A 13,877-nucleotide genomic window follows, 5' to 3' on the forward strand; every position below is an offset into this window, starting at 1 on the left:
CACATTTATTAGACCCTGAAAATTCAAGGAGCGTATAAAATTCATACTGGAACTTGGGTGGGAACAACTCGGCGGAACTTCTTGATAAAGATAGCGCCGCTTCCTCGCTGCAATTTCCATAACTGGCAATTTTTAGCGGGCTCGAACGCGCCAACTTATTCTTAACCGCGCGCACTAATTACCCGGAGGTCTCTCTCCGAATATGAGTAAATTATTCACTCCATCTCTGGACTCTGGATTGTTTCTTTATCTTTTTTTTTCGTCGCGACCGTCCGTAATTAAGATGCCGAAATTGAATAGCTTGGCCCGGTTTAACCATGTAATAGATCCTCGTTACACGCGGTCACTGGGCCCTTTTTCCCGAAATATACGACTCACCTCGACACACTTCGGTGCATTCAATCAATTTGGCGCAGCTCGTTTGCAATTCTGCAGGCTAACAGACGAGCCTCGATACACCTCGCTAGTGCAATTAATCAGTATCCTTGAAATGGCTTTCTCTCTCTTTCTCCCGAGTGCGTTTCCATCTTTCTTTCACTCTCTCTTTCTTTTACCTGTGCCTCGCTTCTCTTTTTCTTCCTCTGTTTTCATTTTTTTTTCTCTCCTTTGACTCAGAAGCAGCAGGCGTCGAGCGTGCGCTTAACCACCTGTACTTTCGAGTCGATGCTTCATACGCAGACGACCCCTTTCTCAAACTGTTTCCTTGAACTCTGGTATATCAGTCATATCGCTAATTGGAAATCGCTCGTGCGATCTACAATGTCTCGTGTGCTATACCGGCAATTAGATGTGTGTTTACCGCGAACCACCAGCCGTGTTAGACTTTTACATTTAGGAAGAAAGTTTCCGATTTCTTTCTTTCTTGTTTAATTGTTTAATTAACGGAATTTATCATTCCTTTCTCGGTTGCATTTTGCCGCTGATCTTTAACTCTCAAGTGTGTACAGCTTAATGCAGTGTCCCGAAAACTTGCGAGCTTAATTTTCAAATTAGCTCTTTATAAATATGAGAATAAAATAAATATTTCTAGAAATATAATTATAATATTTCTGTAATATGATTTACTCTTTTTTATTTAGCCACAAGAAACTTTCTTCCCACATCTTCTTTTGTCATACTTTCAAGTTAAGCTTTCAATTTAAAAAGATTTAATTTGTGTAAGGAATAAAGAAAGTTAGCGCAAGTTTAACGCTTTATCGTCACAAATGTCGTTGTCATTGGATTTGCATAGAATTATTATAAAAGAAGATTTGTTTGAACACGCGTTCTTCCCAAAGGCAATTTTTGGAAATAATTTACATACTTATAATTAATAAATTTCCATTGGTATAATTGGACAGATTAATTTGTCAATACCGAAAAATCTAATATTTTATATCTATATATTTTTTTTTACAAGAGGCAAGGGTCTGTGTATGTTCTATGATACACGTGTCAGAATAGTTTCCGCACTGATGCCCTTTAATTGGCACGTCGCGATTACGTCAAAATAAAATGTTCGTTACGAACACAGATTTCCATTAACTGGAACTGTTTGTAATGAATGTTTAATAGAGCTTAAATAACGATGGCACGATGCAAACATATTCGATGTTATTTTATGCATTTTGCGCTTATTTTTTTTCGGTTGATAATTTATGTTCATGATATTTTATAACTGTTGTGGGATATATTAACATTTTATCAATGTTACGGTAAACTCAGCAAGAGAAAATTTACAAGATAAAATCATGGTAAACAGGACAATGTCTTTTTACTTTGATTATATTAACCTTTTAGCATAAAGTATCTAATAACAAGTAATATAAAATAAATAGCTTTTAAAATAATTTTCGGTAAGTCTCGCTTGAACAAATAATATAATTGTTGTTTTATATTAAAAATTTTTATATTAAATTTGTTGTTTTATATTTAACTGATTTTTATGTTATATTCAATATAAAAAATGCAGAGACTGATTGTAATATAATAATACTTATTGTTATAAAGTTTGAATAAAAATATCACGTAAAATATAGGAATATTTATTAATTTTGCTTTATATGACATAAATGCATATATAATATTTGTGCATTTTTTTAAATAAATTTAAAACTGTATTGTTTATACAGCTTAATTCTCTGAAAAGTATCGACAATTTTCCCGGCAATAGAGACGAATTAAAACTCGTTTTAAAGTTTTTATTTGCAGTATTTCTACACTAACAACGAGGTTGAAAGCTACGTTGAACGATTTTTTTTTTTTTAATTTAAACGCGTTTCTGTGCAGAGTGTCACGAACATTCGTGTCTCCGCTAATCGCTGATCAATCCGATCGCGGTATTTGCCGGTCGTCACGTAAGTGCATGTGCCGTAAGTGCCCGGCGTGCACGAGTACTCACCCATCCGCACGTGCATCTCGAAACCAACGGGGATGGTGAACCGAAACCGGTGGTGGTGCGGTCGCGGCGGTGGCGCACGCGCTACCAGATAGCGGGAGACGGGGGGATGGTTTATCTCCCAGGCGCCATAAACGTTGCAGATATTATGGATAGTGGACTGAGTTACGGGCCAATATTTCTTCGTAATTATTCTACGCTCCTACGTAACGGGAGAGATAGCATCGCGGAGAGGAGCCAGGTATAGGGGCACTTACGCCGCACCATCGCTTTTCTCTCGAGTCGTCGGGCCACCCTCCCTTCGCGCCACGTCCGAATTTAGATCTCGCTTTTTATTACCAACTTCGTACGTGATATTGGATTTTTTCCACGATCCGCGATCGGTCGATTTATTGATATCGTTTGTATGCTTAACGCACGACCTCCTCTCGTGCATTGTTTTATTCGTCCCATTGTCGTTGCTATTGTCGTCGCGATCAGAACAAAAAACAAAAGCGAAGAAAATAAGTAGTACGTAAATCTGTCTTGAAGGAGGTCGTGATTTTATTTGGATTTTTGAATGCGATCGCAACGTTAATAACTTACATAATATCACGATTATTGCAGTAACACAGATAGCTTTCTGTGATATACATATGTACGTACATAAATATTTGTTATAATCGTACAATTATTTTGCATAATAGTTCATTCTTTTATATATATATATATATATATAAAGAGTGCAATTTAAGATCAAGTCTCCAAGCGACTTGATGGCACTATAAAAAATGGTAAAAATTGGAGCATGTCGGGGAATAACTAACATTTGTATGCAAAGAGTATCGCCATTTACCGTCCTTAGAAAGAATTTTCCGGCAATGTTTCCGCCAGGCGTTCATTCGTAACTGAAATCGTAAATGAGGAGAAAAGAATACTCCGGAATAATGAAGGCTATAGGTAACAGCGAGTTCGAGCATAATTGTTCGCGAAAGTGTTTTTCTTTTCTTTGAGAATCGACCGGTGAAGAAGATTCACCGAAGTTAATTCCTCATTATTTCGCTACCCCTGGCAACGATTAACGAGGCGCCCTATAAGATTAAAATTACTACAGAGGCCGATGATTAGTTTAAGAATATTCTTTTGAAAATCCACAGATTAATTTTCTAAGTTTTATGAAGTCCTACGTAAAAATATTATCTCATCAATTTTTGCGCAATTGTGTAAATAAAATTCTGTTTTAAACTTTAGCTTTGAATTGTATGGAAATTGATGATTTTTAAAGATAAAGAATATAAAAATAAATTATAATTATATATATATATATATATATTAATAAATATCAATTTCATATAAAAATCAATTTTTATGGAATTAAATTTATGAAATTAATTTTTATAAAGTGAATTGTTAACGTAAATCTTCTTTTTAATATTTGTTTCATTTTTATTAATTTTACACGATTATATATTTTTTTTCTTTGTCATTATTGTGTTTGTCTGTTTGCATGCGCAATTAAATTTTCCGCGTTTGTACTTTTCGCATCTTTATTCTAGAAATAGCTTTGTAAATTTAAAACCTTCGTCTAATTATATTCTCATTAATTTAACTCGATTACGTTACGGATTTTAGTTGACTACGGATGCCGTCCGGACGAATGTTGCAAAGGCCGGGAAATTTTTTGTTTTTTTTAATTACTTGAATATAGTTCGTTACTCTGTAGCGTGGCATTTACCGATTACGTGCGCGTCTAATTTCGAGTGTTCGCTCGTTGGTAGATACAATCCGAAATTGTAACAACAATAGCGCTCCGAGCCAGCCGACGTTGTTATCAACGAAAGACGCTTTTCAAAACGATAACGTAACTTTATTGTTCGTTTTGTGCTATTGTATCGAGTTATTACCAATCAGTAGAACAATGAAATAATCTGTATTAATGAATGCACTTTTTAAATACGTGCAATTATTTTTTGAATTTATCGCATAAGCTGAGTTTCCCTGGTAAATCTTCTGTTGTTCATTAACGAACAATAGAACGGCTGGATCACTTATACACCTCGCAATGGTATTATCAAATTCGCGATGGCTACTACATTCGTTCAATTAAAAAAAAACTTTAGAAAAGTAAAAATTGTTTAGATGAAAGTCGGGCGGACGTTTTAGGTAAATATGTAGATCACTTTGTGGGAATAACCGCGTTTACATTCAATTTATGAATTTGTTGTTTTTTTTTATTTTTTATTTTTTAATGCCCAACGCAAATGAAGTCATTTCGCGAAGTTTGGCTCAAAAGATTTGATTGCGTGCGTTGCAAGCTATTTTTTTCGTGTTGAGCCCTTCTGAAATGAAACACTATGTTGAAGTTTAATTGGAAATATTCGATTGCGTTTATCGGCGCACCGCTGCAAGAATAACGTAAATAAAACGCTATTATGAATTTTATCTTGAAAAACACACTCGTCCCCATTGACTCGTTTGCCGGTCAAATATTATTTATTTGTTAATATACAATTATATATTTATATATGATGTTCTTATACCGTGAATTAAAGCGATTATTGGGAAATTACATTTTACATTTTACATTTGGCGGATGCTTCTCTCAATAATAAATTGGATAAATTTAATCTGCACATTTTTACGTACAAGTACCTGCTGTTTTTTTGATATACGCGTTATCACCTGTTTATTTATACAAAATTATTGAAGTTTAAATAATTTTAATTAGAAGATACCTCATTTGTTTCATCGAAAGATCTTTTTTATATGTCGAGAAACACGCATGCGACATTAAATAGAATATTTATATATTTTCGTGTTTACGTTTCGCAATTCGCTGAACATGTAATTGTTTAAACCACTGACGGTATGTTTGTGTGTTTTTAGGATGGTCCGCATGATCGGCGATGAATTCCTCACGGAGGAGCGGGACCGAAAATATTACGCCGATCATTACACATGCTGCCCACCACCTCTCTTCATCATACTCATCACCCTCGTGGAGGTAAGTAGATCAAATTATCCTCTCGTCTCGTAATGAGGACGGCATGCATCGGATAATGCGTCTGCACACTACCTGCTTTCTGCTCTTTGATCTTGGTGCTCTCGGTCGTGATTAATAAATTTTTAACGAGATTATTTATGCGCGTGATCCAACAGCAAATACCATACTATTAATCTGTGCTGTTATTTTTTTTTAATCTTTTTATTTTCAGTCTTTTACTAATTTTAAGATCATTTGTTGACATCAAGCCTATTATAATTATTTAAATTTTAAGAGCGTAGCTTATAGTTCTTAATTTAGTAATATATTCCTCTGTTCTATATATCTTTTTATGCTTACACTTTTTGTTTTTATTTTGGAGAAAAATTAACTTTAATTAAAAAATACGTAAAAAGTTTCACAATTTTTACATTCCTACGTTTTAAACTTACGTTTGCTATTTTACGGATCTCCCTTTCTTATATGTATATTACCGGCTCTTTTAATTGTCTGGTGTGCATTAGTTGCAATCTTCATTTCTCCAAGTTCCACTGCAGATTCTCATTTCTTATGTACGCACGTTTACGATATCGTATTACGTGATCAAAGATTATACAGTTTGCCCAGAGGGAGCAGTCTAATATTCTTTGTGGTCAAAGAGTTAACCGCACCTATAAAAGCGCCATGCACGCTCGTCGTTTCGTCGTTCTCCATTATTTTCTACATTTTCGCCAAGATGAATAAGTGAAATAATCGTCTCTCTTGTCTGTAACGAGCGCGCTAGATATTACGCGTACGCGCGTTACCTCTTCTCTTTGATCCCCAGACTAATCTCTGCTTTGAGACCGTCTTATCTGTTCTTTTTCTTTTTTCTGTCGCCACGCACACTAATCATCATTCTTTCACATCTTTCTCTTTGTTTGTTTTGTTTTTTTCTTGCGTCATGCACGGCGTGCAAATCTACGAGACAGATTTATTCTATCGTTCTTAGGCGACAATTTTTAATCTTTATATTTTTTAATTTTCTATAAAATATATAATATTTAATAATTCATTTTCGTAAGTCATTTTCGTTAAAAGCATACTAATACGGGCGCAATAACATCTTGCGCAATAATGCTAATTAAAATTGCGTCAGTTTGTTATATCATTGCCTGGATATTTGGTATTGTTATAAATATTGAGTTAGAGGCAAGAGACGGTGGCGTCAAAGGACGACTGATTCAATATATTATATATTATATATAAAAGCGTTGTTATAATAAAAGCGTGCACACTCATATGCGAATTTCTCCTCTAAATTATTTTTGCTAGAATCTACATTAAGAGTATAATGAATACACATAATTATTCTACTCTCATATTAATAAAATCTCATATGAGATTTTACCTGTATACGGTAAAATTTTAATGAAAACTATATTATAGAAACGTTTATATTGAACGTTTTGATTGTATAAAAAATGAAGCGATTATATTTTTAAATGAACTCGATGCACTTCGAAACTCATTGCGCGATTTTACATATTGAGCTTCGAACATTTAGAGCATGCGTCCATATGTCATATGATTCTCGATATTTATATATATTTATTGCAGAATATATGAAAAATTACTGAAATCACGAATGCGACATGACAATTTTTTTTTTTTTATGTGCGATTATACCGGCATCATACCACTGTTCTTTCATTTTTTTTTCTGCCTTATCATCCGTCTCGGCGGAACGGACAGGAAGACAACGTAATTGTCTTCTGTAATGAGCGACTAGCGGACGACTTGCAAAGTTATGCATGACAAGATTCCTTTGAGCATTGAGAACGTTGCAAGCGCGTTTAATAAATTTTTAATGATCACGGTTTGTGCATAATTTGCGCGTGGACGACAACGGCGCGACGTCGGTCGTGAACGCGTGGATGATATTCTCGAAATTTAAATCTCAAGCTCATAATACCATTATTAATATCTCGGACCGGAATTACGCGCTCTTACTCGCACATGTTTGTCACCAGCAATATATATTCGTCGTTATAATAATAAAATTGACTCGACTGTAACTAATATGCCGAGTTGGACGAGTAAAACGTGAGAGAAAAAAAAAACAACTGAAAATTTTTTTATATTATTTTATATAATATTCGGGGAGCATAATTTAGAATAAAATTACACGTGTACAAGGTGAATCACATACGTGCATAATGTTGACGGACGGCTTTTATGACGACGGTCACGAGCTAATCCTTTTGTTTTACTATATTATATTAAATCATGAAAATATGAAATTAAAAGCTATTATTTTTTAATTAAAATAGAAATCAAACATCTTTCTAATTGATAATAATATACGGAGATAATACAGAGATATTGGATGTATATATAATGAATTAATAGTAAAAGAGATATTACGAAAAGATGTATAATGTGTTGGAAATTACAAAATTATGACAAGTGTGATCATTCACGAATTAAAACCACTAGTCTAATTAAATCGCGTTTCAGCATCGACATGTGGTTTATTTTTCTTAATCGCCCATCGCTCCTTAATGCATCGATTGCGCGTGATCGGAGTGCAAGCAGATCTGATTTGATGCACGATGCGCGAACATTCGCGATCGAAGTGCGCTCGTTAATTAAATCCCGAAGTACATCCACGGTGTAAACTGCAATCCCGGAAGCGACATGTGCGACCATCGGGATAAGATGCGTCTCGGGATAGGGGATAAGTGTCCGCGACATACTACGTGGAAGAGTAAATTGGTATCAGTAAGTCCTCTAAAAGGATACTTAATTGCCACCGCTCGGTCGTCATATTTCATGATTTAATTAAATCGCAAGTATCGCGCTTCTTTTTAGCTCTGTTAAAAGGTTGCGCATTCGTAATTTCATTCGGATGGAGGCTAAAATTGGATTTTAGCTCGCAGTAAGCGAAATGCAAATAAAGGAATAAAAAAGAAAGGGAAGACGTTGCGATGACGACATTGCTGATGAATAAATTGAATTTGTTTTAGGGAGATTATTTATTAATTTTTAAATATCATTAAAGACCTTTTAAAGACGTTCATTTTATTAATTTCTTTGAAGTCTCGCTCTTTAAAGCTGTTCTGTCATATAGTACGAAATCAGGGAGGAAAAATCATTCCTTTCTGCTTCACTATGAATTTTGTGATTCACCGGTCAAAGCATTTTTCGTTAATTAAATTTCTAGGTATTTTGTGTCGTAAGCATTCATACTAGTAATATTATACTTGTGAACGAGTTCCTTTGTCTTTGGAGATTGCAGCGAAGAAGAATCCGCAATCTTAGATAATTTAACATAATTATTTTCTCCACAACATGAAACAATGTTAAAATTCGATAATATCCTGAGAATTTGCGGCAATACAAATCATGCTAACATCTAATCTTTATCAAGACGTATGAAAAATATAATTAATAATACAATTAATTATTAATTATACATCTCGACATAATAATAAAAAATTTTTCAAATTTGTAACACACGCATTTATAATACATACTATGCGATACATTTATCATCTTCATTTGTAATTCCTTTATACTTATCTCAGATTATTTTAAATTATGCAAATATGAATATAGATAAAAAATACAAGTAATATCAAATGCAGGGTTGCTCTGTGTGTGTAGGGGGGGGAGTGTGTGTGTGTGTGTGTGTGTGTGTGTGTGTGTGTGTGTGTGTGTGTGTGTGTGTGTGTGTGTGTGTGTGTGTGATGCGTGTGATGCGTGTGTGATGCGTGTCACAGTTACAACTGCAGTTTATTTGTCAAGGAATTCTGCATTGATTAAATCTGCAAGTATCGTAAGTGCGGTGCGCAAAAAGCGATCCCGGAAGCGTTGAACCGCGTGTTGCTACCGGATGGTTGTCGCATCCCAACGATGCGGGATAAAGCGTCCGCCTCGCTATCTCGACCACCGCGACGCGAAAGAGGAAGGAGGGGGGAGAGGAAAAGAGATAGAGGACGAGGAGCTGTAATTTTAAACGGCTCTCAGTTAATACCCATTAGCGACTGAGTTAATACATGATTCACGCGCGCCAGAGATTGTCACATTCGGCTCGATTCTAATTATAATTTATCGCCCGTACGCGATCTCCCCACCTGACTTCCGCCTCGCGCGTACTCATTCAAGCTCACATTATTCGCGACGATGTGCACGTATACACGTATTGATCGGCGATACGAATTTGTGTTTGCTTTTGATACCAAATTTCGATATTATACATTATCTCTGTTTCATTCGATGTCATATTACTGTAATATCTTTTGATATCTCTCTCTTACACTAAACGTTTCTACATTTTATTGCATTTCTTTATCTTAGCGCGAAAATGATACACATATTGTAGATTTACTTTGATATTTATAATTAATTTATACAATTTCTTTTTTTTTTTTTGTCATGATGTGAAACTGGATTTTGCTGGATATTGAGTTTAATGGAAATGATCAATTCCTCGATTGCAAACTAAATCTCTGATCAATTTACTCTTATGTTCTTATCCTTTTTCTTTAAAATTGCGATAATTTTCTGATGTCTCTGATCATTGTAACGGAAATTGCTGCCTGATAATGTGCGTACGTGTAACCAGGCGGTACACATGATATGCACGCGTTTGTAATACATTCCGGCTTGCACGGATTACAAGCGGCGATTTAGACACGCATTAGTCCACATTACAAACGAGCTGAACGATTACTTACGCACAACGTAACATAATTTCTATGATCGCTTTTCACCGGTGTATCGAAGTGAGTTCGGTTACGAATTCTTCACTCGATCGTTCGATTTATTTAATGATAATTAGTAAAAAATTTCAGCAAAATATAAAAAAACTGATCTAGTTTCAATCTGAATAAATAATTATAATTAAAAATATAAAATTAAAAAGTAATAAAGAAATCAATTTTTAATTAAATTTTATATTTATAGACTTTTATGTTTATAATTTTGTATTTATATTCTTTTGGTTTATAAAATATATATATATATATAACTATGTTTTTATTAGATGTTGTAAGCAAATTATTAGTAATTTTATAATTCACGCATCTACTTTGTGAAGTTTCTCTGTAATGGTTAATTAAGCGCGTTGAGATTGCGTAAGGGTTAGAATACGTCCTTCGGAAAAGTCTGGTTACATAACACGATCTGTGAAAGCAGTTGCATCATAATGTCAGTACGCGAACTATTTTTTTATTCTGCACCGAACGTTTATTCTTCCTTAATTGGAATCCTATTTTTAAGAAAGCTTAAGCGCAATTCAATAGACAGCTGTTTCACTAATTAATGCTGATCATGTTCTCTCCATTATTAGATATCACTTCTGTATACTGTAGGAAACTTTTCCTCTTATTTGTTTTTCGTCTGTTGTCTGTTTTTTTGTAGTTTTTTCCTTTATAAAACCAATTAGTGATTTGTTCACATTTTCATCGTATCGACGTACTTATTATAATTGGCAGTGGTCTTATTATTTGTTTATATGCATCTTTAAAAATCGAGATGTAACCTAATACAACATTAAACAGTGAAATTATAAATGAACTGCAATTTTAGATTCTGTTAGCTCATAAAATGGACTATAACTATTAGTCCATTAATGGACTTATAACTATTCTGTAAAAATATTAAATTGCATTTGAAGATATTTTTGCCAAAAGAAAGATGTTTTTTATTTAACCTTCGTTTTCAACCTCTCTCTCTCTCAGTATTAAATAAAAGATGTATTTTTGTAGAATAAATAATAGTTAATCTAGTTTTAATTTGTCGCGTGGCAAATTAGAATCGGATCCATTTTTGAGAATGTGCAACAATTCGCAACTATGTATGTAGAATATATATTGTTTAATTTGTGCGATAACTACCATTGTTCGTTTCGACTCTACGCTTACCACCATATTTCGCGGCAATGAGCACGGCACAAACTTTTATCTCGGTGTCGGTGATGTATGATCCTGGCGTCGCGACGCTCGCGTCGTCTCGCGAAGATCCAAGATGGTCCACATCCTCAGTTGATGTCTCTTTCTTTGAATCTCCTCTTTCTGAAACTTCTTCATTCGCTTCTCAGAGTCTTCATGGCATTTCTTACAGTTTTGAGTAGATTGGAGTAGAATTTATGTATGACATTTTTCGTTTACTGTTTTATTCTTAGATTATAATAATATTATAATAATATTAATAATAATAATTAAAAAATCTAAATAAATTTTACACACACTCACACACAGAGAGAGAGAGAGAGCTAATTAATTTAGATTTTTTAATTCTTTTATGTAGTATTTATGTTCGATATTTGCAACTGGCAGACATTTTCCATTCAACCCTATTTTGCATATCCTCAGCAAGGACCCTGTGCATCTTGGTGATTTAGATCCTTAGATCCTTCTGAATGTGTATCCTCGACGGCAACGAGTGCGAGGGCGCATGTACAAGACGTTTATGTATTTAGGGTGAACATACATTGTAAGGGAAAGTCGATTGTAAGGGAGAAGACCTTCCGTTTTGTCTTATCTTCTTTTGCCTTCTCCTAGCAGAGGGGTGGACACCATCGTTCTACTTCGCCTTTATCCGCCTGACATTCGAGAGTTTCCGCGAATAAATGTGTATTTGTTTTGTCGCGCGTGTAGCAAAGGAAAGTTGTTCTTCGGGTTCCGCGTGAATTTCCGTCCGCTTTTCTTCTTCGTGCGACCCGCGCGTTTATTTTCTGGATTGTACGACTGTTACATATATATATGTACGGGATGTCTCTTGTGCGAGATATACCTCAGGGATGAATTCCGAACTTTCCGAACAACGGCGCGTATAAAGCTGCGCCCAACTTCTCATTTTGTTCGGATTAGTTCTTTTTTATGCTGAATGATTTGATATAAAAACAGTTGTTGATCCAATTATTCCGTCGCCTTTACAAAGCAGCATTCTAAATAACTATCTTGTTTTCGAATATGCGGTTGGATACGTCTAATCGTAGATTGCCGAACGCGTTCACAAATATCAGACATTCCTCGGATTCACCAACTATTTTTTACACGTTGGCAAATATAAAGCCTACCAATATATAGCTATAGAAATATTTTTATTATTTTTTGTTTATTTTCAACATCTTTTTTTATTCTTTGCTATGATTTTTTATATCTATTTTTAGAATTTTATTTATTTTAATAAAATATTATTAAGCGTATTTAATATGAAATGACAAATTATTCTTACATTAATATTAACTACTATTATATTATTATGTTATTATATTGTAATGAATATATCATGTCGGCCATTTATATTTATATTTATCGAAATCCCATGATAAATCTTTCGCGTATCTCTCGCAGGACGCGATTTAGAACGCGCACGTTCTCGCGCGAACGCGAGGAATTATGGACGCGCATACCTATCCGAGTAGAGAGAGAAAGAGAGAGAAAACGAGAAGAAAAACGAAACGGAAGGACTCCACTGCCTCTCCTCTTTCGGAGCAGCTCGGAACAGCAGGGGAACCGGTAATCTTTCGTGCGGAACCGGCCTTTATTTCTAGCTGTCGCATATTTTCGCCCGCGACGCGTTCGAGGAAAGGGGCGTCGACGCGAGCCTCTGCCTTCTCTCCGCTTCGAGAATCGATAATCTCGATCCTCCGTTCGTTCTATACCGTGGCAACACCTTTTCTTCTCCTCCCCGGTTTCTCGCTCCTATGATGTCGCGCGGATGCACGGTTATCTAAATAACCGTGAGGCTTTATCGACCGATACATTTTCTCCTTTTCTTACCCTCACTCTCTTTCTCTCTCTCTCTCTCTCTCTCTCTCTCTCTCTTTTTCTCTTCCTCTTTATCTCGCAACGACGAGTTATACTTTACATCACCGTGAAATGCCTCTTCACACTTGCACGTGCGATGTCGTCGTGTTCTCATGGCCTGTACTGATAAAAGCTCCGTGCCACACCGCGCGTTAAGCCGCGTCGATTTTTATGGGCATTACGAGCATTAGCTTGTCGCTCTCGCGACAGGTTACTCACCGAAACTCGAACATACGGTATCAAACACAGAAGTGATATCGAACGATAGGGATATTAGTTTGAAACGTAGTTCCAAGATCAGACTATGCCAGATATGAAAATGAAACTAAATCTTATAACATTAGGAAAATGGTAAACGTGTAGTAATGTCCCCCCCTAATTTTAAATGCATTTGATAATGAATTTCGCATTTTTTGTGTTTTTTAATATAAATTTTTTCTCTTATTTAATAACGATTAATTATTCCATGAAAAATTTTTATAAGCATTAACCATAATATTAATCACGATTTAAAAAGACTTTTTTCTAATAATAGGAGTGAAAGGACAGGAAATTTATCGAATTATTATATTAGTTAACTACAATTTACGATAGCCTTATATTTAATTTTACGCAACTTATAAACTAAACGAGAGCTTCGTTCTTCTAATGATCGTGTCTTTCCGCGATTAACTGACGTAAAACTGGCGAAGTTCATGGAATCGATAGGATTATATAGCATTTTGATAGACATATACTG

The 13,877-nt window shown here is 34.9% G+C and overlaps 1 protein-coding gene across 3 annotated transcripts in view; it reads left to right on the plus strand.

The window, feature by feature from the left end:
• The window catches only part of stet (stem cell tumor), a 352,773-nt gene that overhangs the window by 242,277 nt on the left and 96,619 nt on the right, over nucleotides 1-13,877 (plus strand). For all 3 annotated transcript variants that reach the window (XM_089071682.1, XM_089071683.1, XM_089071684.1), the window contains one exon: nucleotides 5,243-5,360. In XM_089071682.1, the coding sequence (XP_088927808.1) occupies nucleotides 5,243-5,360 (118 nt within the window). The remainder of the gene's footprint in view (nucleotides 1-5,242; nucleotides 5,361-13,877) is intronic.

This window comes from Pogonomyrmex barbatus, unplaced genomic scaffold, assembly GCF_055798465.1.
Source record: "Pogonomyrmex barbatus isolate J1 unplaced genomic scaffold, ASM5579846v1 scaffold12, whole genome shotgun sequence".
NCBI classification, from domain to species: domain Eukaryota; kingdom Metazoa; phylum Arthropoda; class Insecta; order Hymenoptera; family Formicidae; genus Pogonomyrmex; species Pogonomyrmex barbatus.